The sequence below is a fragment of the Scyliorhinus canicula genome, chromosome 11, assembly GCF_902713615.1.
Source record: "Scyliorhinus canicula chromosome 11, sScyCan1.1, whole genome shotgun sequence".
In the NCBI taxonomy this organism is placed as follows: domain Eukaryota; kingdom Metazoa; phylum Chordata; class Chondrichthyes; order Carcharhiniformes; family Scyliorhinidae; genus Scyliorhinus; species Scyliorhinus canicula.
This window is the reverse complement of record NC_052156.1, coordinates 103,332,808-103,358,408: the sequence shown is the minus strand read 5'-3', so window position 1 is coordinate 103,358,408 and position 25,601 is coordinate 103,332,808. Positions and strand designations below refer to the sequence as shown.

The following is a 25,601-nucleotide window of genomic DNA, read 5'->3' as shown; positions in this document are numbered from 1 at the left end:
TCCCCTTCCAGCTTTTTGCATCTCGCAGAGCGATCAGCAGGGGTTCAATTGCTAGGGCGAACAGGAGTGGGGACAGTGGGCATCCCTGCTGTGTGCTTCTGTGCAGCTCGAAGTATTCAGAGCTGGTGGTGTTGGTCCGAACGCTCGCCTTGGGAGCGTTGTACAGGATTTTCACCCAGAAGATGAACTCTGCTCCTAGCCCAAAATGCTCCAGTGCTTCAAAGAGGTACTTCCACTCGACTCTGTCGAAGGCCTTTTCTGCATCCAGGGAGATGATCACCTCTGGCATCAGCTGCCTGATGGTCACAGCTGTCTATCCTTGACAAAGCCTGTCTGGTCCTCTGCGACCACCTCTGGCACACCACAGCTCTCCAGTCTCAGAGCCAGGACATTCGTGAGTGTCTTCATGTCTACATTAAGCAGCGAAATGGGTCTGTACGATCCGCATTCCATCGGGTCTTTGTCTTTTTGGGTATCAGCGATATCGTGGCCTGTGTTAGCGTAGAGGGCAGGGTGCCCCTCGCTAGCAGATATCTCATAGGCGTGGGGCCAGGACTGGTGTATACCTTTTTATCGGAGTTCGCCGGGAACCTCTCGGGACCTGCCACCTTCCATGCCTGCATGGAGCCAATGCTCTCCATGGTTTCTCCCAGGCCTATTTGTGCTTCCAGTTCCCACCGCCTGTCCACCCCCACAACTGACATGTGCAGTCCATCGAGGAACTGTTTCATCCGCGCTCCACTGTGGGGGGACTCGGAGGTGTGCAGCCCTCGGTTGGTCTCAAATGCCTAGTTGACCTCTTTTGGCTCAGTTAACAGTCTGCCTCTGCTGTTCGTTATCTGCGCCATCTCCCTCGGGGCTACCTGTTTTCTCAGCTGGTGAACCAGTAGGCGGACAGCCTCTTCTCCATGCTCGTAGAAGGTGCCCCGTGTCTGGCGGAGTTGGTGCACTGCTTTCCTTGTGGATAGCAGATTAAAGTCCATTTGTAGCTTTTTCCTCTCCGCCAGAGGCTCTACGTCGGGGCCTGGGAGTACTTTTCGGTCGACCTCCAGGATGGAGTCGCTCAATTGTTGCCTGGCCACCCTCTCTTCCCGGTCTGTCAGCCTTCTTGGCAATAATTCCTCCCCTGACCGCAGCCTTCAGTGCCTCCCAGAACGTGGAAGGCGAGACTTCCCCGTTCGTGTTGTTAGTGATGTACTCGCCTATGGCCTGTGATGTTTTCTGGCAGAAGGCCTTGTCGGACAAGAGGTCCATGTCCAGGCTCCATGTGGGGCGCTGGGCAGGACCCATCTCCAAACTCACATGCATGTAGTGTGGAGCGTGGTTGGAGATGACTGTCGCGGAGTATTCCACTCTTACTATTCCTGCAAGCACCACTTTCCCACTGCAAAGAAGTCGATCGGGTGGATACCTTGTGGATCGGTGAGAAGAAAGAGAATTCCTCTCACCGGGGTGCAGGAACAGTCATGGGTCCATCGCCTCCATCTGCACCATGAATGTTCCTAGCTCCCCTAGCTCACTGACCTAAGTCGCTGGCTTTTAAAGCAGACCAAGCAGGCCAGCAGCACGGTTCGATTCCCGTACCAGCCTCCCTGGACAGGCGCGGAATGTGGCGACTAGGGGCTTTTCACAGTAACTTCATTGAAGCCTACTCGTGGCAATAAGCATTTCATTTCAAATGCCTGTCTTTTTCCCTGTTCTGGGGTTTGATCGGTCAGTTAATGGGTCCTGTACGCAGTAGAAGTCCCCCCCCCCCCCCCCCCCCCCCGCCGGACATGGAAATAGTACTCCTTGCTCTGGTGCGTGACCCAGAGTCTAGCTGGTAACAATCTCACCCAGCTTTTATAAAGCGCCGACTTTGCCTGATTAAACTCTGCCCTTTTATATTTTGCCAGGTCTGCCCCAATGTCCTGATAAATACAGATTCTATGCGCTCGCTTTAGTCTGTCAAGCCCACTCCAGGACCCTCTCAACTCCTGGTATCGGTGCAGCTTCGCGATAAATCGCTCTCAGCTACTCCCTCGCCTTAGGCTTCGGTCTGAGTGACCTGCGTGCCCTGTCAAGTTCTGGGGGGATTGGGAAAGCTGTCCCTCCTGGCTAGGTTGCCCAGCATTTGGAGGATATAGTCTGTCGGGTCTCTGCCCTCGATGCCTTCCGTTAGGCCCACAATCCACACATTCTGCCGTCAGGACTTGTTTTCCTGGTCCTCTACCTTCCCCTCTTCAAGCTCCCCTGGGCTTCCACCAACCTTTTCACCTCTGCTTCCAGATTGACGATCCTGTCACTCTGGTCTGTCGACACTCTCTCTCTCTAGGTCTTGAATCGTCCTCTCCTGCATCTTCACTTTCTTTCTCAGCCCATCGATAGATCATTGTAGGGAAACCATTGCCTCTGTCATCACCACGTTCATCTCTACCTGGATTTCGATTCTAATGGCCTCCTTCATGGTGTCCTGCTCCTTATTGAGCAAGGTCCTCCATCCGCCTCCTAGTGGCGAAGGGGAGGTGGATGCTCAGGTCGACGGTCTTCCTCTTTCTTGGGCGGCCGGGGTCTCTTCGCCTTGTGGGTCTGCCGGTTTGTCCGCTCGTTGTTTGTGGCCTTTCCGCCACCTCTGCCATCTCTTTGGCTTCTTGAGCTCCCATTAGCTGGCATTTCCCGCCGCCCGATGGTCCTTTTCTTCCGTTGGGGCTGTTTCATTATTGATTTTTCGGGCAACATCTGTCTAAAAGTGTATTTTTTGGTCCTGGTTGGGAGGAGAGCCGCCTGATCTGCGTCCGCTCAGGACATCAGCTCTACCGGAATTCTCTACTCGGTCTTACTTGAAGTCAAGGGCAGTCACTCTCACCAATGGTATGTGGGTTTTAAAAGCTCAACACGCGTCGGACTCGGTCTCAGGGAAAAAAGGGGAACTCGAGGGCACAAAATTTGTGGGTGAGACCAAACACAATGGCTTTGTCTTTCCAATTTTTAGCAGAGGAAATTATGGCTCAATCCAAATTGGTTGTTGGTAAGCAGTCTGACTGTATTCGACGCAGTGGAAGCATTGAGAGAGGGAGACAGTGTTGTGTCAGTGTGATTGTGCAAACTCGCTCCATACCTTTGAATGATGTTGCCAAGATGAAGAGGGGACTTGAGCTGTGAGTTATTAATAACCTTTGTGGGTATTCCAGTGCAGAGGTTGGCTTCAATTTAGCCAGATAAAACTGATTTACTCCCTGGATCAGTGATTTTGCAATTTGAAATGAAGATGTGGTTGGGTTGTTTATTAAACCAAAACATTTCTTAACAGATGTCGGACAAAGGCATTTGATTTAATCAGGATGGCCAGAAGGCAGAGATTTATGGGATCTGTTAAAATAATAGCCAGGCTGTGACTTTGACGACCAGTTCAGATAACTGGCATAGTTGTTCTATCAATATAAAAGATTTACTAGGAAGACTTTAGTGTAGCTGTTAAAAAAACAAAAACATACACACATCTTTTTAATTTTACTCAGTCTGGAATTGCTTTGCTCTGCAGCATTTTGTGGTCAAGAGTCCTTCAGAACGATTTTCATGGTAATGGAATTAATAGTATGCAAAAGCTTCCTATTTTAGATAAACTGCAGAAGGAGGCCTAAGTAAATTTCCTGTTTATCACTGGCACTATAGTTGATGGAATAGGATATCTTATTTATAACGCAGGATGAGGAGGATAAACATAAATTGAGCTATTTTTGCTTTCCTCAGAATTGTTGAGTGATAAACGTTACATACAGAAACTCAAGTTCTGCTTGCAGAATTTTGAATTTGTAAGCACTCTTTCGAGGTGATGGTAACATAATAGTACCATCACTAGATTTGTAATCCAGAGGCCAAGACTAATGCACTGGGGACATTGATTCCAATTCCACCAATATAGCTGGTGGATTGGTAGAATTTGAATTCAATTAATTATAAATTGAATTAATTAACTAAAAGCTAGTCACAGTAGTGGTTGAAACCATCATAACTTGTCATAAAAACTAATCATTAATGTCTTTTAGGGAAGGAAATCTGCCAACCCTACCTGATTTGTCAACCCGAGTCCACACCCACAGAAACATGGTTGACTCTCAACTGTCCCCTGAAATGGCCTAGCCAAACATTCAGTTGCATCAAACTGCTATGAAGTCTGAAAGGAATGAAATCAGATGGATCACCCAGCCTCGATCTCAGTGCCAGAAGTGACAACGGCTCACCCATCCCTGCAAAGTCTTCCTTACTAGAACCAGAGGAAGTAGGTGAGGTCCTTAATGAGTATTTTGCATCGGTATTCACAAAGGAGAGGGACACATTCATTGGTGGTGTCTCAGAGGGATGTTTAAACACTTTAGAACAGGTCGTTATTATGAGGGAGGAAGTGTTAGGTGTGTTAAAAAGCATTAAAGTAGACAAATCCCCGGGGCCAGATGGCATCTATCTTAGATTACCGAGGGAGACAAGAGATGAAAACTCTGGGATTCTGACAGAAATCTTTTGTGTCCTCATTGACCACAGGCGAGATCCCAGAGGATTGGAGGATAGCCAATATTGTACCATTATTTAAGACGGGTTGCAAGGATAATCCGGGTAATTATACGCCAGTGAGCTTGACGTCAGTGATAGTGAAATTGTTGGAAAAGGTTCTCAGAGATGGGATCTATGCACATTTGGAAGTGAGTGGTCTTATTAGCGGCAGACAGCATGATTTTGTACAAGGGAGGTCATTTCTCACTAATTTGATTGAATTTTTTGAGGACATGACAAAAATGATTGAAGAGAGAAGGGCTGTTGATGTTGTCTACATGAACTTTAGTACAGCATTTGATAAGGTCCCTCATGGCAGGCTGGTGCAAAAGATTAAATCACATGGGGTCAGGGGTGAATGAGCTGGATGGATCCAGAACTGGCATGGCCATAGAAGACAGAGGGTAGCATTGGAAGGGTGTTTTTTCGAATGGAGGTCTGTAATTATTGGTGTTCTGCAGGGATCAGTACTGGGACCTCTGCTCTTTGTTATATAAATGACTTGGAAGAAAATGTAGCAGGTCTGATTAGCAAGTTTGCAGATGATACTAAGATTGCAGGAGTTGCGGATAGTAATGAAGACTGTCAGAGAATACAACAGGATATAGATAGACTGCAAAATTGGGCTGAGAAATGACAGATGGGATTTAACCCGGACAAACGCGAGGTGATGCATTTTGGTAGATCCAATTCAGGTGGGGGCTAAAAAATAAATGGCAGAACCATCAGGAGCATAGAGACACAGGCTTCTGGGTGTGCAGGTCCACAGATCCTTAAAAGTGGCAGCCCAGGTGGAAATGGTGGTAAAGAAAGCATATGGATGGGGTATAGAGTATAAAAGCTCAAAAATTATGTTACAGTTATACAGAACGTTAGTTAGGCCACATTTGGAATTCTGTGTCCAATTCTGGTCACCGCACTACCAGAAGCACGTGGAGGCTTTGGAGAGAGTACAGAAAAGGTTTACCAGGATGTTGCCTGGTATGGAGGGTATTAGCTACGAGGAGAGATTGAATAAACTGGGATTTTTCTCCCTAGAGAGACAGAGGCTGAGGGGCTACCTGATAGAAGTTTATAAAATTATTAAGGGAAAGATAGGTGAACAGTTGGCTTTATCCCAGGGCAGAACTGACAATTCCAAGGGGATACAATTTCAAGGTGAGAGGTGAAAGGTTCAGAGGAGATGTGCAAGGGAAGTTTTTTTTTAAATCAGAGGGTGGTGGTGTCCTGGAATGCACTGCCAAATGAGATGGGTTGAGGCAGATATGTTAGCAACCATTAAGACTTTTCTGGACAGGTACATGAACAGACAGGGTATAGAAGGATGCAGGTGGTTGGTCTAGGTAGGACACCGTGATCGGCGCAGACTTGGAGGGCCGAAGGGCCTGTTCCTGTGCTGTATTGTTCTTTATTTGTCCTAGTCAACAAACAGTCTTACATAGTCATACTCAATGAATTGCCGTGATGTGCTCTGTCCACAATTACAGGACAAATTGAATCTGGTCAGTTACCACCCATCAGTTTGCTCTCAACCATCAGCTAAGTGATAGAAGCTGTTGTTGTCAGTGCTATTAAGCAGCATTTACAGCAATAGCCTACTCACTAATGCTCAGTTTGGGTTCTGCCATCCCTCAGCTCCTGACCTCATTACACATTTGCCCACAAATGAACAAAAGTGCTGAATCCGGGAGTGGCTGCCCTTGACATCAAGGCAGCACTTGACTGATCTTGGCATCAAGGAGCCCTAGCAAAACTAGAGTTAATGGGAATCAGAGGAATACTCTCCACTGTCTGGAGACATATCAAGCTCAAAGGAAGATAGTTGCAGTTGGAGGCAGGAGGCCAACCATTTCAGTTCTTGGATGTCACAATGGGAATCAGGGGAAAAACACTCCCACCAGTTGGAGTCATACATGGCACAAAGGAAGATGGTTGTGGTGGTTGGAGGTCTATCATTTCAGCTCCCGGACATCACTCTAGGAGCTCTTCAGCGTCCAGGCTGAACCATCCTCAGCTGCTTCATAAATAATCTTCCTTCCATTATAAGGTCAAAAGTCAAGCAACACCCACATCCCTTAAATGCATATTTTTTAAAAACCTGAAACTTCTATGCTCTGCTGAATTCTCAAACTGAACTTTCGAGAACAGTCAGCTCACCCAAAATACTGCTATCTGTGTCCTCACATTCGACCATCAACCCTGTATTCACACAGAAAATAGGAGTAGTATGTCATTCGGACCTTCGAGCCTGTTCCGCGATTATGGCTGATCCTCTATCTCAACACCATACTCCCGTGCTCTCCCATTACCCCTTGATGTTTTTAGTGTCTAACATCTATATCCTTAAATATATTCAATGACTTAGCCTCCACAGGCTCCAGTGGTAGAGAATACCACAGGCTCCGTACCCTCAGTGAACAAGTTTCTCCTCATCTCAGTGGTAAATGGCTTACCCTGTATCCTGCTCCCCCCTTCCTCAGCTCGAGGAAAAATCACTCCTGCATCCAGTCAGTCCAGTCCAGTCAGAATTTTATACCTTTCAATTAGATCCCCTCTCTTTCTTGTAAACTCCAGTGATTACAGGCCTAGCAAACACAAACTCGCCTCATGTAACAATCCTGCCATCCCAGGAATCAATCTGATGAACCTTCGTGGCACCCTTTTCCAAGATGTGGAGATGCCGGCATTGGACTGGGGTGAGCACAGTAAGAAGTCGTACAACACCAGGTTAAAGTCCAACAGGTTTGTTTTAAATCGCTAGCTTTCGCAACAAAGCTCCTTCCTCAGGTGAATGAAGAGGTGGGTTCCAGATGCATAAATATAGACAAAGCCAATGATGGAAGACAATACTTTGAATGCAGGTAATTAAGTCTTTACAGGTCCAGACAGAGCAACTGGAGAGAGGGATAATCACAGGTTAAAGAGGTGTGAATTGTCTCAAGCCAGGTCAGATGGTAGGATTTTGCAAGCCCAGGCCAGATGGTAGGGGGTGAATGTAGTGCGCCATGAATCCAAGGTCCCGGTTGAGGCCGTACTCACGCAAGTGGAACTTGGCTACAATAGCCTATATTAGCCAATATGAATAGCAATTGACTTATTAATGGTAAATTATATCAGTTTGGCTTTCCACAGCAGCCATAGAGTCATTAATCCAGTTAAATTGCAGCATTATTTTAGCCAGTTATCTAATTCCATCTTCCTTGCAATGAAAGAAAATGGAAATTGTTGCCTTATGATACTGAAACAAACAAATTAACTAGTATTTAAAAGAAGTAAAATGCATTCCATAAATCACTTCGACAAATAAACATGGCTAATTGTTAATCTCATACTTTCTAATAATAAATTTATATTCAATGTAGTACTTGAAGTGCAACAACCAGGCTGTAGATGAACATGGCAGTTACTATCTACATAAGATTTCATAAACAAGTTAATTTGCTTTTGATGGTATCGGTTAGAGAGAAATGTTGGCCAGGCCACCAGGAGAACACTTTAAATTAGTACCATTGAATCTTTAACTGACACCAAGGAACAAACAGATGGTGCCTTCAATAATACAATGCTTTCTTAGAACTGCACAGAACTGTTAGCTTAGATTAGGTTTCTTGCATAATATTTTCCACAAATAGCAATTATATAAAAGGTGGGTTAATTTATTTTCAATGGTGTTGGTTACTTTATGGTCGCTGAGTGAAATGAATGAAAATGTTCAAATAAACTGACAAAATGATGTTGCCGAGTTTCATGCATTACTAAATACTATGAAACATAAATAGTCATGCATTTTGTGGCTCCAACAGAAACAAGGTACTGGTATTGAAATAGAATTTTGCATTTTGATTTATCTAAATTAAAATTATTTAGCTCAAATTGATAATAATGCCAATTAGATAACACAAAAGCATAATCAGGCGTTTGCATCCCACAATAATAATAATCTTTATTATTGTCACAAGTAGGCTTACATTAAGACTGCAATGAAGTTACTGTCAAAATCCCCTATATCGCAACACTCCGGCGCCTGTTCAGGTACAGTGAGGGAGAATTCAGAATGTCCAATTCACCTATGAGCACGTCTTTTGGGACTTGTGGGAGGAAACCGGAGCACCCGGAGGAAACCCACGCAGACGTGGGGAGAACATACAGATTCCACACAGGCTGTGGCCCAAGCTGAGAATCAAACCTGGGACCCTGGCACTGTGAAGCAACAATTTTAACTTCAAAACTTTGAATGACACCGACTTGTGGTGACTTCTTACCTAGGCAAACACAGCGGGTAGTTTAAATCCTGCAGTGCAACTTTCCCTCTCGCTGAACGCATAGCTTAGATAATATGCTGAGGTCCTGAAGTACAGTCTAAACCTTTCTGATGCAGAAGTTGGGGGAGTTAACATCAAGGCAGGCTGGCAAACAAGCCTGAATGCGCAAAAATTGTTTTCAGTAAAACCTTATTCCTAAAATTATAGAGTAAAACAAAACTGAAGACCAGTGTATTATGTTTGCGGCAGATCCTTAATACCACTCTATAGAGTCTCACTCCCTTGCCGTTTCTCCATAGCCCAGCAACATTTTTCCTTCTCAAGTATATATTCAATTTCCTTTTGAAAGTCACCACCAAATCCTTTTAGGCAGTGCACTGTGTCATAACCTGCTGAATTTGGTTGGTGAGTACTTTGCTCTTCTACCTTCTCAAACTTGCTCTGAGATTAAAGACTAGGTAGAAAAAGTTTTAGCGTGTAAATTAAAGATCAGTAGTAAAATTACCAGATTGAAATTCTAATTACATAAAATAGGGGTAGATAGCCAGGCGATGTGCTGTAGCTGCAGAATGTGGGAGATGGCGGACCCCATTGTGGTTCATAATGACCATATCTGTAGCAAATGTTGGTTGCTCGATGAACTTTGGCTCAGAGTTAATGAGCTGAAATCTGGGCTTCAGACATTGTGACAGCAATGTCACAGCAACAGATATTCAGGTTTGATTACAGCCTTGGGTGACTGTGTGCGCAGTTTTCGTGTTTTCCCAGTGTCTGCATGGGATTCCTCCGGGTGCTCCGGTTTCCTCCCATAGTCGGAAGATGCGCTGTTTAGGTGGATTGGCTATGCTAAATTTCCCCTTGAGGTCACAAGGATGTGCAGGTTAGGTGGGGTTAGGAGGTTACAGGGATAGGACGTGGGGAGCAGGCCTAGGTGGGGTGCTCTTTCGGAGGATCGGTGTGGACTCAATGGGCCAAATGGCCTCCTTCTGCACTGAAATCTGGGCTTCAGACATTGCAACACATCAAGGAGGGGGAAGAGTTACCTAGGAAGTGTGTTTTACAAGGCGGTCCCACCACTTATATAACTACCTTGAGTTTGTTCAGTGGTTAGGGACAGCAGCGTGTGACTATATGTGAGGCAGGTAGAGGCAGCACTGCAGGAGCCACAGCCCCAGCCTTTGGCCAACAGGTTTGAGATTCTTGCTCCACGTGGAGGAGACCTGGAACTACAGGGAGGATAAGCAAACTGACCATAGCACTATGGTACAGGGAGCCATTCAGGTGGGGGCGAAAAAAGAAATTTAGTCGTAGATAGTACAGTTAGGAGAATAAAAAATGCTCTCTGTAGCCAGGATCATGGGGTGGAGGGGAAGTGAGAATGAGAGAGAGCGTAAGATGGCACCGTAAGCAGCCATGTTGGAGGGTCCCTAAACAAAAAGGAAACCCCAGAGTGCAGGGGCTCATCCACATGGCATACACAGAGTTGGTTGCCATGTTGGCTGGCCCCTGGACAAAATGAAACCCTGGAGCACAGGGGACTGGCCTGGCCTCATGGTGAGAGCAGTGACTGCGACCATTTTGGATGGCCCCCTAACAAAGGGAAACCTGGAGTGTAGGGGTGCATCTGCCAAATAAGTATGGTTGATCCCAGGAAAAGAGCAAAGACCTCACCCCGGAATAGTCACCTGGAGTGTTAGGGAACTTAATGGCCCAGTGAAAAGATCCAGAGTCTTCGTCCACCTGAAAAGTATGAGAGCTGACAAAGTCTTTCTCCAAGAGAAGCACTGAGGGAGAAGAACCAACTGTGGATAAGGAAGGGCTGGGTGGTACAGACCTATCATTCCTGCTTTGGGACGAGTAGAAGTACATCATTGAGCTACTAGAGTGGTTTGTGCTCGGTACAGGGTTCACCTCATTGGTGAAACTCCTGTAAACGCCCAAGGGGAGCATTCGGACCAACACCACTAGCTCTGAATATGTCCAGATGCACAGAAGCATAAGGCAGGGATGCCTGCTGACCCCACTCGTGTTCACCCTGGCATTTGAGCCCCTGGTAATTGCCCTGCGAGAGGTGGGAGGCTGGAAGGGAACTTGAAGAGGCAGAGAGCAGTCTCACTCTATGCGGATGACCTGCTCCTCTACATTTTGGACCCGCAAAACGGTATGAAAGAAATCACAAAGCTCCTGGGAGAGTTTGGAGCCTTCACGGGCTACAAACTCAACCTGGGCAAGAATGAAGTATTCCCGGTGAACCCGAGAGGGGCAGGGGCAGACCTAGAGGACCTACCATTTAAAGTAGCACGAAGCATATTCCGCTACCGGGGAATAGAGATAGTCCATGACTGGACACGGATCCACAAGTGGAACCTGATCAGTCTAGTGGAGAAAGTAAAAAAACACCTACTGAGATGGTATGCACTCCCACTTTCCCTGGTGGGGAGGGTGCAGACGATCAAGGTGAACATACTGCCCAGGTGCCTCTTCGTGCTCAGATCTATACTAATCTACATTCTCAAGACCTTTTTCCAAACAGAGGAAAAAATGATTATGTAGGGGGGGGGGGGGGGGAGGGGGGGGGAGAAACACTTCGGTCCCGTCTGCGGCAACCAACGGTTTCCACCAGCCATGCTCGACGCCACCTTTAAGAGGTGGAGATATGACGGGAGATGGGGGGAACATACACTGGTAGATAGGGAGTTTTACATGGGGGACAGACGAGCAACCTTAGAGGAACTGATGGAGAGATTGGAACTACCGAACGGAAATGAACTCTGACATCTGCAAGTCAAAAACGTTTTCTGCAAGGTGACGACAAGTACCCAAGGACCTCAACAAAACACAAATATTGGAGGAGTTACTGGATGCAGACAGTCTAGGGAAGGGGAACTGCAGGGACATGTGGACGCTTTTTAGAAAGGACACACTCCCCATTGAACGAAACAAGGGAAAAATGGGAGAAAGCTAGAACAGAAAAAGGGTGGGGACTCTGGAGCGAAACACTGAACAGGGCCAACTCTACCCCCTCCTGCACAAGGCTAAGCCTCATGCAGCTAAAAGTGGTGCACAGAGCATACCTTTCATGAACCCCAATGAGCTGCTTTTTCCGAAGGAGGATAAATGAACGGTGCCAGAGAGGACCAGCCAACGACACCCACGTTCTGGGCATGCCCCAGACTTCGGGTTTTGGACAGACTTCTTCGGGGCAATGTCCGAGGTTGTTGGAATGAGGGTGGATCCGTGCCAAGTCTTCGGGATATTGGACCAGCCATAATTACATACGGGGAAGAGCCCTTGCCTTTGCTTCCCTAATCACCGCCAGGGAATCCTGCTCGCTGGCAATCAGCAACACCACCCACAGCTGCAGACTGGCTGGCAGACCTATCGAACTTCACCACCTGGAGAAGATTAAGCTCACCATTCAAGGGTCAAAGGATGAGTTCCACAAAGCGTGGAGGCCATTCACCAACTTGTTCTAAGACCTGTTCGAAGCCAACAACGAATAGAGTGGGGAGGCAGGGGGCGGGGTTTACGGGAGCCATTGGGTCCAGACAGAAATGAAGCAGGGAAACCAGAGGAAATAACAAGGGGGAGGCCAGAAATCGGCCAACACAAACTAGAGAGGCCAACACAAAGCCACACAAAAGAGAACCAACAGAATGAGGATAGAATTCTGACAACAGAATGGGAAGAGGATAGAAGAAGGGAGGGAAGGTTAAGCAACAGGGAGGGGAAAGGGAGAAGGAGGGCACTGACTACACAAAACACCAAACAGCCGCCCATGGTGAAGTAAAGGACCAAGGAAAGGATCCTGAAACAGCAAAAGGAGGGTGGAAGGAGGGGGACAACTTTTAAATTGTAACAGTCGCATCTACAGTGTAAAAATGTAAAACTTTAAAACAAAATATTTTTTTTAAAAAGAGAATGAGACTGGGGAAATAATAATGGGGAGTCAGAAAGCCAAAATCCAATACTGTGTATCAGTCTTCATGGTGTAAGACACAAATAACAATCCACACATAAGTAATCAAGTCCGGGGGGGGGGGGGGGGGCAGGGAAATTAATAGGGCTATTTTATCAGGCCACGAAGAGTCCACAGCAAGTTTTGTAAGAACAAAAACTTTTTATTTACAAATACTCTGCTCCAGTAGTTCCCACCCGAGTCGAGTCTTCCTTCGTCGGTGCCTTTACATAGCAAAACATTGTTAGAGGTCCCCATCCCCTTATCAGGAGAGCATGACGTTGAATGGGGCAACGATCTTGCTGCTCCTGGTTATGGTGTACTTCTCACATTTAGGTTTAGAAAAATCATACTGAGGCAAAGTCTCCAGTCCATCAGCAATTCAGCTAGGGCCTCTCCAGCTACTATGTGCGGCGTGGTCCTGTAGCAAAGCAAGAAATGAGCCAGCTTGTCCAGATTATTTTTTAAGGCATCGCTTAAACGTTGCACCGCAAGCGCCACAAGGCTATTAGAAGCTGGGTGGTATGGAGCAGTATGAATATGTCACAACCCATTTGCTTTCATAAACCAAGTGCCATTTTTGGTGACAGTTTGGGGATGCCCTGCATGCAGAACGATGTACGTAATTTCTCAATGGTCGCCTGGGATGTGGTCGCTGCCATCTTGTGCATCCCTAGCCACTTTAATTGGGCGTTAATCAACAAGAGGAACATGGGCGGCACATGGCACAGTGGTTAGCATTGCTGCCTACAGCGCTGAGGACCCGGGTTTGAATCCCGACCCTGAGTCATCGTCCATGTGGAGTTTGCACATTCTCCCAGTGTCTGCATGGGTTTCACCCCCAAAACCCAAAGTTGTGCAGGGTAGGCGGATCGGACATGATAAATTGCCCCTTAATTGGATAAAATAATAATTGGGTACTCTAAATTTAAAAAAAACAAATAAGAGGAACATGGATCATTGAAACAGACTCGTGGGCACACAGTAGTACAGTGGTTAGCACTGTTGCTTCACAGTGCCAGGGTCCCAGGTTCGATTCCAGGCAGTCTGCATATTCTCCCCATGTCTACATGGGTTTCCTCCGGGTGCTCCAGTTTCCTCCCACAAGTCCCAAAAGACGTGCTATTAGGGGATTTTGACATTCTGAATTCTCCCTCAGTGCACCCGAACGGGCGCTGTAGTGTGGCGACTAGGGGACTCTCACAGTAACTTCACTGCAGTGTTAATGTAAGCCTACTCGTGACAATAAAGATTTTTTTTAAAGTCGGCATGCAACCACACCCACAGCCATCCTGCCCATTCCCAATGATGTAGGGTCACGGCTGGTGTGAGCTTCTAATGCTCTTGGAAATCAACAGTCAGAAGTCTTAAAACACCTGGTTAGAGTCCAACAGGTTTGTTTCAAATCACTAGCTTTCAGAGATTTCTGGAGGAAAGAGCAGTGCTCCGAAAGCTAGTGATTTGAAACAAACCTGTTGGACTTTAACCTGGTGTTGTAAGGCTTCTTACTGTGCTCACCCCAGTCCAGCGCCGGCATCTCCACATCTTAACAATCAAAGCATCATTGGCCCATTTTCTCAATGTCCCCATGAAGACCCAGCCACCATACGTAACTTTGTGCCAGCATTTACATCTTGGACAAGCCTGGATGCCCGTTGTAGAGGTCCTTCAAGATCAACACCTGACCAATGTTTGCACCCCACAGCAGGTTGCAATCCTCCATATTGAACTCTGACAGCTTGGACAAAATTGCTTAGACGTTGTCGCTGCTGCCCTCCATATAGCACCATGTGCCGAACTTTTGATAGATCCTGTCTGGATCCATTCACAATCCTGGATGACATGACCGGCAAGGAGTCCATGAAATTCAAAGTTACAACTACGTCTACCGTCCTGGGAGTTGATGAGGGGCCAGTCGATAAAGGCAAATGGCCCAGTGCGTTGGCATTCACGATGTGACCCCGTCTATGCCAAAAAGAATATTCAGTCGGCTAATAACATGGCCCAGCACTAGATCTGCGCTTAGGAAAGCGGCGGAATTGCCTTATCCTCTTTGAAAAGTCCAAGCAAAGGTTTATGGTCCGTAATAATAGTGAATTGGCATCCGTAGACATATTGGTTAAAATGTTTTACAGCGAAGACCACTGCTAGACCTTCTTTCTTGATCTGTGCGTACTTTCATTCCGCTGTGGTCAATGGGTGAAGACGACCGGTCTTTTCCTTCCATTCTCCATCCGCTGGGACACAACGGCCCCAATCCTGTAGGCAGAAGCATCACATATGGGCTTGTGGGCAGCACGGTAGCATTGTGGATAGCACAATTGCTTCACAGCTCCAGGGTCCCAGGTACGATTCCAGCTTGGGTCACTGTCTGTGCGGAGTCTGCACCTCCTCCCAGTGTGTGCGTGGGCTTCCTCCGGGTGCTCCGGTTTCCTCCCACAGTCCAAAGATGTGCAGGTTAGGTGGATTCGCCATGATAAATTGCCCCTATTGGCCATAATTGCCCTTAGTGTTGGGTGGCTTTACTGGGTTATGGGGATAGGGTGGAGGTGTTGACCTTGGGTAGGGTGCTCTTTCCAAGAGCCGGTGCAGACTCGATGGGCCGAATGGCCTCCTTCTGCACTGTAAATTCTATGATAATCTATGATATGATGAGCAACGGCTTGGCGACCTGCCAAAACACTTTTTCCTGCAGTTGGCCCCTTGCCCACATGTGATTCTTCTTCAGAAAGAAGTACAAGGGGGCCAATATGGTCTCAAGATTAAAGATAAACTTTCTGTAATAGCGAACGAGTCCAAGGAAAGTGCAAAGTTCCTTTGGATCTGTCAAGGTGGGGGCCTGTTGGATGGCGCATATCTTCTTCATGATGATGTGCAAGCCTTCGCGGTCCACCAGATGGCCGAGGTAGACAACCTCCTTTGCATGAAAAACGCACTTCGCCCAGGTTGGGCAGACATCAGTCTCAGAAAACCTTTTCAACAATGCCTCCAGGTTGTCCACGTGCTCCAGCTGCGGCTCCAGTGACCAGCATGTCATCTAAGTATACCGCCACACATGGCAGTCCATGCAGGATGTTCTCCATCAGGTGCTGAAATATCGCACAGACGGAGTACACACCTAAAGGCAACCGCATATACTAGCATAAGCGCCTGTGCGTATTGATGGGAATATATTTGTGGGAGGCCAGATCCAACTCAAGCTGCAGATATGCATGGCTTATATTGAGCTTTGTGAACGAAAGCCCACTCGCAGGCTTCGAGTAGAGATCCTCAATGTGGGAAATGGGGTAGCGGTCCAACTGCGAAGCCATGTGCACTGTTCACTGTCAATTTTTAATCCCTACATAAATGGACCTTTTGTCCAGTTCCATTGCCAGTACCACTGCCGCTGCCCAATCAGCGAACCGTATGGGCTGGATGATACCCAAGGTCTGCAATCGACAGAGCTTTTTCAGGAAAGGCAGAGCTCCGGGTGGGCCCAGAAATAAAGTAGTGGGGCTTCCGGGTCTACCTGTTATGCAGGCTAAGGCCGTTTTTATCTTCTCCAGACCAGGTTGAAACATCTCGGGGTACTTGCCCAACACCTTGCACTGGCCCCAGACTGATCTGGAGGATGTGCTACCAACACAGCTGCAGATGGCGCAACCAATCACAGTCCAACAGGCTGGGGCCTTGGCCATTTACCACAATAAATTGGGAGGTGCACCGACCCATGAACCACCAGGGTCAAAGTAATACCAGCTAGAGACAACTATTCTCCCGTATAGCAACTATTCTCCCGTATGGTGGCCAGCCTGGTTTGGGTGGCAGTTAAATCCAAGATCTAAATACCTTGCTTAATTCAGTCAATCATCATCTTTTCAACCACGGAGTCAGCTGCACCAGTGTCCTAATCCACATCGTGCAAATGCACATTAACTTGCACTGCAATCTTTCCGGGGCCCTCAGAGCTGCCAAACAAAGCTTTTGGTTCATCCAAATGGAAAGTCCGTGCCTTGGGCTGACGTCTACCTCTACCAAGGCATCTGGACCTCAGTCACTCAGCCTGCCCTTATGTGGGGGTCGGTGACCACAAGCCCCACAACGACCAGGCTCCCCTCCTACAGACTCGGGGGAAGTCTCCCACCAGGAAGACTCTTCCTTCGGCCAACGGGTCAGGTCTTTACACCGCTTGGTTCAGGGCAGCGGTCTGGAAAGGGACTCCTGGGCGGGAGAGGGCGCACTCCAGGGTGTTCACCTCCATCCCCTATATCTCCTGCACCCCTTGCTATACGATTTCCCGGGACAGCACAATCTGAATGGCTTGCTGCCGGGTCAAGGAAGGTTCAGCTTTGTGTTTTTTCTGAGAGGCCTCTTTGTTAATGCTGCAAAGCAGGTGGTTGTGCAGCAATTCAGATAGGACAGTGCTGTAATCACAGAATGCCACAATTTTCCCTAACCTAGGCAAAAACTCTGTGATCAACTCACCCGGGTCCTTTCTGCGGTGTTAAAATGATACCGCTGTATTATGACGGACTGAGTTGGATTAAAGTGCTGGCCAATCAAGGCTTCAAGCTCTTTGAATGTTTTAGTGCCTGGGGCCGCTGTGTGTGTAAGGCTCCATATCACTCCGAACGTGTGCGCATCACAGGCAGTGAGCAATATGACTACCTGTGGTCGTTCTCCACGATATTGCTGGCACGGAAAGGGATGGGTAGGCCAGGTGTTCCATTCAGGGCTGGATTCGAAGACCAGGGGTAGCAATTCTGACCCGTAAGGGTGTGGCATTCGAGGCTGGGAGAATTGTGGCAGATAAGGGGGACAGGTATATCATGGTGAGTGGAAAGTGGGAGGGGGTCCGGGTGGCGTTTGTGAATGTCTACTCTCCGAATTGGGATGATGTGGAATCTGTATTTTCTTGAATTCTGTTTAATTCCCTTTTCTTCCCATGTACTGAATGATCTGTTGAGCTGCTTGCAGAAAAATACTTTTCACTGTACCTCGGTACACGAGACAATAAACAAATCCAACCCAATCCAATCCTATGACATGCACGCTAGGCAAAATCCCAGACTTAGAGTCACACCACCTGATCATGGGGGGAGACTTCAACACAGTCATCGACCCCGAGCTGGACCGGTCGAAGTCCAGGACAGGGAAGCAACCAGCAGTGGCTAAGGAACTGAAGGGTTTTATGGAGCAGATGGCAGGGGCGGCGGGGTGGATCCCTGGAGGTTTGCGCGGCTGAGAGGAGTTTTCTTTTTCCTCCCACGTTCATAAAGTTTATTCCCGCATAGACTTCTTTGTCTTGAACAGGGCACTAATCCCAAAGGTGGCGGGGGCAGAATACTCAGCAATTGCAGTCTCGGACCATGCCCCGCAATGGGTGGACCTGCGGCTTAGTGAGGAGATAGGGCCGGGCCCACTCTGGAGACTGGATGTGGGGCTGCTGGCGGGCGAAGAGGTTTGCGGGCGGATTAGCAGGAACATCCAGCATTACCTGGAAACAAACAATACGGGTGAGGTAGCAGCGGCAACGGTCTGGGAGGCTCTGAAGGCAGTTGTCAGAGGGGAACTCATTTCAATTCGATCCCATAGGGAAAAGAGAGAAAGAGCGGAGACGGAGAGACTGGTGGAGGAGAAACTCCGAGTGGACAGGAGATACGCGGAGCCCCCCCCACCGAGACGGGGCTACTGAGGGAGCAGCAGAGTCTGCAGGCGGAGTATGAACTGCTGTCCACAGGAAAAGCGTTAGCACAGCTGAGGAAGGCAAGGGGAGCAGTCTATGAGCATGGGGAGAAAGCGAGTAGAATGCTGGTATATCAACTGAGAGGGAGGCGGCCAGAGAAATCGGGGGAGTAAAGAATAAGGAGGGTAACACGGTCTTGGATCCAGGGAGGGTGAACGGAGTCTTTAAGGAATTCTATAGTAAACTATACGAGTCAGAACCCCCGGCGGGAGCGGAAGGGATGAGGCAATTTTTGGACCAGTTGAGGTTTCCAAAGGTGGAAGAGGACCTGGAGGAGGGGCTGGGGGCCCCGATTGAATTGGAGGAGATTGTCAAGGGTATAGAGGGCATGCAATCGGATAAAGCCCGGGGCCGGATGGTTACCGGGTAGAATTCTATAAGAAATTTTCGGAAATATTGAGCCCACTCCTGATGAGGACCTTCAATGAGGCTAGAGAGAAAGGAACTCCCCCCCCCCCAACAATGTCACAGGCTTTGATCTCACTCATTCTTAAACGAGGGAATGACCCGGAACATTGCGAGTCATGCAAGCCGATTTCGCTTTTAAACGTGGATGCCGAACTGCTAGCTAAGATTTTGGCCACAAGAATTGAGGATTGCTTCCCAGGGGCGATAGAGGAAGACCAGACTGGGTTTGTTAAAGGCAGACAACTCAGTACCTATGTCCAGAGACTTTTGAATATTATGATGCCCTCAGAGGGAGGGGAGGCGGAGGTGGTAACAGCGATGGATGCAGAGAAAGCCTTTGACCAGGAGTGGAGTACCTCTGGGGAGGTTCGGGTTTGGTGAGGGCTTTATTGGCTGGGTGAAGTTGCTGTACCAGGCGCCTGTAGCAAGTGTATGTACAAACCGGCTGAGGTCGGGGTACTTCGTGCTTCAATGGGGAACAAGGCAGGAGTGCCCCCTCTCCCCGTTACTATTTGCCCTAGCTATAGAACCACTAGCTATGGCGCTGAGAGCCTCGAGGAACTGGCGGGGACCTCGAGGAGGTCGCTGTTGGAGCGCAGTCCGGGGGGGGGGGGGAGCAGCTGGAGGCGGCGTCATGTAAAGGTACTAGTCTGGAAGCTTTGATCACGGCTCCTTTGCTGTTCTAGCCGACCCGTTACTTCACAAGTCCAGTGGTGGTGGCGACACTACGGATCCGGGGACAGTGGAGAAGATACAAGAGGGTGGAGGGAGCGTCGGTCTGGACCCCGACATGCAACAATCACAGGTTTGTCCCGGATGGATGGATGGTGGGTTCCAGAGCTGGCAGAGGGCAGGCATCAGAAGGATGGGAGATCTGTTCATAGACGGAAGCTTTCCCAGTTTGAAGGCGCTAGAGGACAAATTTAATCTGCCGCCAGGAAACGCCTTTAAATATCTGCAAGAACGAGCCTGAAAAAACAGGTAGTGGCCTTTCCGACGCTGCCACCACTGAGGATACAGGACAGGGTGGTCTCCAGCACCTGGATGGGGGAGGGGAGAGTGTCAGATATCTACCAGGAACTACAGGAGGCGGAGAAAACCCCGGTGGAGGAGCTCAAGGGCAAGTGGGACGAGGAGCTGGAAGCGGGTCTGTGGACAGATGTCCTGGGCAGGGTTAATTCCTCATCATATGCCAGGCTCAGTCTAATTCAATTTAAGGTGGTCCACCGGGCACACATGACAGCAGCGAGAATGAGCAAGTTTTTTGGGGTATGAGGTGCAAGGGCAGCCCTGCAAACCATGTCCACATGTTTTGGGCATGCCCGGAGCTTAAGAGTGTTCTGGCAAGGGTTCGTGAGGGCAATGTCCAAGGTGCTTAACACATGGGTGATGCAGAGTCCAGAGATAGCGATCTTTGGAGTGTCAGAAGATCCAGGAGTTCAGGGGGCGAAAGGGGCCGACGTCTTGGCCTTTGCCTCCCTAGTAGCCCTAGTATTAATGTGGAGGGACTCAAAGCCCCCAAGTGCAGAGACTTGGGTTAACGACATGGCTGGGTTTCTCTGCCTCAAGAAAATAAAGTTTGCCTTAAGAGGGTCTACACTAGGATACTCTCAAAGGTGGCAGGCATCCGTCGACTTTCTCGGGGAAAATGAAAATGTCAGCAGCAGCAGCAATCCGTGGGGGGTCGCGTGGGGTAATGTCTATTTAATTTTTATTATATATTCTTTTTTTGCACTATGTTAATGTTCACTCTAGTTTAGGTTATTATGGTTACTACTGTGTTATGAAAAATTCTGCAAAACCTTAATAAAAATACTTTAAAAAAGAGTAGATTGGGCCAGTACTCATTGGAATTTATAATAATATTATAATAATAAATCGCTTATTTTCGCAAGTAGGCTTCAATGAAGTTACTGTGAAAAGCCGCTAGTCGCCACGTTCCGGCGCCTGCTCGGGGAGGCCGGTATGGGAATTGAACCCGCGTTGCTGGCATTGTTCTGCATTACAAGCCAGCTGTTTAGCCCACTGTGCTAAACCAGACCCGTAGAAAATTGAGAGGCGAGTTTATCGAGACATACAGGATTCTCAGAGGGGTTGACAGCGTAGATGCTCAGAGAATGTTTCTTCTTGTGGACGAGTCTAGGACCAGCGGGCATAATCTCAGAGTTAGGGGTCGCTCATTTACGACACAGGCGAGTAGGAATTTCTTCTCTCAGAGGGTAGTAAATCTGTGGATTTGTTTAACACAGAGAGCTGTGGAGGCTGGGTCATTATGTTCAAGGCTGAGAAAGACAGATTTTTAATTAATGGAATCAAGGGTTGTGGGGATAAGGCGGGAAAGTGGAGTTGAGGATTACCAGATCAGCCATGATCTCATTGAATGGTGCAGCAGACTCAGTGGACTGAGTGGCCTACATACTGTAGTCTTCTGATCTACAGGTTGTGGTTGTTGGAAGTTAATCATCTCAGTCCCAGGGCATCATTGAAGGAATTCCTGAGGGCCAGGCTAAAACACCTTCAGTTGTTTCACCAATGACCTTCCTTCCATCATATGGTCAGAAGTGTGGTTGCTGACTGATGATCACACAATGTTCAGTACCATTCACGACTCCTTAGATGCTGAAGCAGTCCGTAACCATATGCAGAAAGACCTGGACAACATTAAGTCCTTGAGCTGTTGAGTGTCATTTGCTCCACACAAGTGCCAGGCAGTGACCATTTCCAACAGGATAGAATGCAACCATGTCTGCTGAATTCCCCACTATCAACATCCTAGAGTTTACTATTGACCAGAAACCGAACTAAATCAACCAGATAAATACTGGCCCACAGGAGAATGCCATATTCTGGAAATTCTGTGGAGAGTAACTCACTTCCTGACTTCCCAAAAACTGTCCACTGGCACAAGTCAGTACTGTGAAGGAATACTCTCAACTTGCTTGGATGAGTCCAGCTCCAATATGCAAGCAGCTCAACACCATTCAGCACAAAGCAGTTTGCTTGATTGGCATCCCATCCTCTAACTTCAAAATTCACTCTCTCCACCACCAACACTCATTGGCAGCAGTGTGTACCATCTACATGATACACTAATTTGCTAAGGCTCCTTTGACAACACTTCCATAACTGCAATCTCAACCACCTCTGAAAACAAGGGTTGCAGATGCACGGGAACATCAGCACCTGCAAGTTTCTCTCCAAACCACACCGAAGATGACTTGGAAATATATTGCCGTTCCTTCACGGTCGCTGGGTCAATATCCTGGCATTCCTTTCCTAACAGCACTATGTGTGCACCTACACCACATGGACTGCAGCCTTTCAAGAAGGCAGCTCACCACCTTCTCAAGGGCAATAAACGCTGGCCTAGCCAGCGAAGTCCACATCCTGTGAAAACAAATTTAAGAAGTGAACAGCTCCACTTATATTGCTGTTACCCGATCAAGCATTTTGTTTATGTCGATATTCATATATAATGTAACATAGGGGGTTCACATTGGGAGTCAGATTGAGTTCAAGATGACCTCAATGTTACATTGGTTTCTAATTGTGTATATAAATGAAGTGGAAAAGATTCAATCGGTGTATTGCTTTAAAATGTGCTCACTTTAAAGCAATGCACAGACTGAATCGTTTCTACTTAATTTACATATACAATTAGAAGCCAGTGTGATTGATAGTTTAGTTTAGCTCACAAATCATGTTAACAGCAACAATGGAAAGGCCCTGTCATGTGGTCTAGTGGTTATTCTTTATAAACAAATTCATTATAAAGTGTTATTTCATTCAGTCACACTGCAAGTGAATTAAGACACTGACATTTTGACCATGAACAGTCATCAAGTTTCGGATAATCAGAAGCGAAATATTTCAAAGGCTGGAAGTTTTAAATAAAGCTAGAAATACCCAGTTGGTCTGGCGGCATCTGTAAAAGAAATGGAGTTGCTGTCTTGGGCCTGTTTATCAGAACTCTGACAAAAGGTCACAGATCTGGAACATAAGCTCTTTCTTACTCCACAGATGCGGCCAGACCAGTCGAGTATTCCCAGCGTTTTCTGCTTTTATTTCAGATAATCAGGTTCTGCCATACAACTATTAAGTTCACTACGTGCCTATAATCTACAAGCATTCTCATAATTACCTGGTACCCTGGTTCTTCTGCGTGTCTCTGTATTTTTGATAGCAGCTTGACACTGCATAGGGTTGTATCTCATAAATAGCATCACAGTCTTCAATACTGGAAGAACTTTTCCAATCAAAATTGGCACTGATGTTTTCATATTTAGGAGAGAGAGACTGTGGCTCAATCAGTTGTGTTTTAGAATTCGGTGGATATTCTTTATGCAGGTCAGTAAGAGATTGCTGTTCAGCAGGAAAGTTATTTGGAAAATCAGAGGAGCTTTTGAGTATACGGTCTTTCTTTGCATTTTGGTTGTAGGAATCCACAGAATGCGCTTTCACAGGTTTATTCTTTTGATTGCCTTTCAGTGACCCTGGAATGTAGTGATTATTGTCTTTATTTTCCACAGATGGAAGTCCATCTGGTGCACTGTCTAGTGAATAGCTACCTTTTGTCAAAAATTTCTGAAAATCCGTTTTCATTTTAGCAGAGAGTTTTAAACCAAGAATCCTCTTTAGTGAATTTTTCTTTGAAGGCTCTTTTGGTGACCTTTCCAGTTTTTCAGAATCAGCAGATGACAAGGATTTAGCTCTTGGTTTTGTGATCAAAGCTTCATTATTTTGTGAAGTACTTGCTAGTGTCACACTGTTGGGAGTCCCCAGAAAAGGCAAAATAGGATGTGGCAATTTCCATATAGGTTTCTCACTCAGATGAATTGCTTTGTGTTCATTACTATTAGTTTCTATGCTGGATAAGCTGCCAAGTCCTTGTTCTGAATCATTTTCCATTGAACCACTTGCACCCATGTCATTGCCTGCTGACAAATCCCTCTTAACTATAGCAGATGCAGGCAGGCTGTGACGCTGTGGCTTTTCTGGAACAGTCTTTGGAGAAATGTCCGACTTAGTGGACATTTCTTCATTGCTAGTTACTCTCTCAAAATCTGTACCAGTCTCATTTTTTAATGCAGGCACTTTTGGATCATATGACAAACTGAGGTACTTGGGCAAACTCATGGAGAGAGAACTACTTCTAATAAAACTGCCCTTGTCTGCTGGCAATGTTCTGTTACTGCTTTCCAAATTTTTCTTTATTTGTTCTATTTTACTTCTATTTTGCAAGTCTGAAGTGATTTTGATTTTGGAGACAGCATCCAGAACTGGCTTTTTGGTGGACAAGACACTTTGATTACAATAATCTTTTGCCTGACTTGGCTTGTAAGAATTATCTTGTAAGAATGCATTATTCATCTTGACAGTCTGATATGAACTTTCACTGTTACACCGAGAGACACCACTAGCATCTATAGAACCAAATGACTTCTTGAAATCTACAATAATTCCACCTGGAGCCTTGAAGTGAGAATCACTGCATTTCACACTTGGATCCACAGCATCTACCGCACTGTTGTCTATACAGTTTTGCCTGCTGAGACCAATTAAGCGTGCTTTCTTTGGCTTTGGCATAGGAGCTGGTTTGGTGCAAGGCACTGAAGTGGATGTTGAAGTGGCAAGTAAAGAGTTAGTATTCCGAATGGTCAATTTCTCCTTTTCTGTAACTATAAATGGAACTTTCAGCTGACTGTTAGTCACCCTCTCTTTGTGATCAATGCCAGTAGAGTCGCAATTCTTTCCATTTCTCATCACTTTTTCTGATTGATCAGCATCATTTTTAACCTCATTGTCTTTCTTCCCATCAATAAATGGCTCTCCTGGATTTCTTTTACAATTTCTTACATTTTGAAAGGTTTGGTCAGTATAAAATAGTTCACTTTGTCCATTGTTGAAACCGTGCAATTTGACATCTGCATCACAATACACATCTTTTTGTTTTGGAAGATAATTGTTTGGCGATACAACCTGAGTTAGGACATCTTTAAATTTCTGCTCTGGGAAACCAGTTTTGCTAATTGTCTGGTACCTGTTAACTGTTCTGCCACACTGAGTTTCTGGCCTGTGCTGTATCCTTGAGGAATAATGTGTTTGGTCACATTTCTTGTTATTTTCCAAAGCCTCCAGTTTGGACAAGTGGTCAACAACAATTTGTGTTTTATATGTATTTTCACCATTTATGTATTTATATTCATTTTCAGTTTTACATGAGCAGTTTGATTTAATGCAACGATGAGTCAATTCATAGCCTCTCTTTTGCATTCCATCACCAAAACCTTGGCAAGCTGGACACTTCACATTTTCATTCACTTCTCGCTTAAATCCCTCTGAGCATTTATTATTTCGTAGTGGTGTTGGCTTTACTTCAGCCACAGGTGTAACTTTTGACAATGTTGGTTTTGGTGCTAATGCTGGTTTTGGTCCTCTGTGTGTTGATAATGGTTCAAATCTGATGATGTCAGGTTTTGGTGCAACTGGAGGAGGAGGTGGCTTCTTTCCCAAAACAAATCGGGGTTTAGGGGCCACTGGTGGCTTCTTAATTTCTACAGGAAAAAGACACACAAAAAAAAACTTGTATTTCTATAGTTTAGATGAGACAAGAACGGACAACAAATGGATTTTTAAATTAGCATATTGCAAAACATATGGACTAAGTTACAGCACAAACATGCATATTACTCAAACAATTACAGTAACTTGAAATATG

At 46.6% G+C, this 25,601-nt stretch overlaps 1 protein-coding gene across 5 annotated transcripts in view; it reads right to left on the bottom strand.

The window, feature by feature from the left end:
• The window catches only part of fgd6 (FYVE, RhoGEF and PH domain containing 6), a 243,997-nt gene that overhangs the window by 212,677 nt on the left and 5,719 nt on the right, over positions 1 to 25,601 (bottom strand). For all 5 annotated transcript variants that reach the window (XM_038810925.1, XM_038810924.1, XM_038810928.1 and 2 more), the window contains one exon: positions 23,025 to 25,437. In XM_038810925.1, the coding sequence (XP_038666853.1) occupies positions 23,025 to 25,156 (2,132 nt within the window). In that variant the 5' untranslated portion in view covers positions 25,157 to 25,437. The remainder of the gene's footprint in view (positions 1 to 23,024; positions 25,438 to 25,601) is intronic.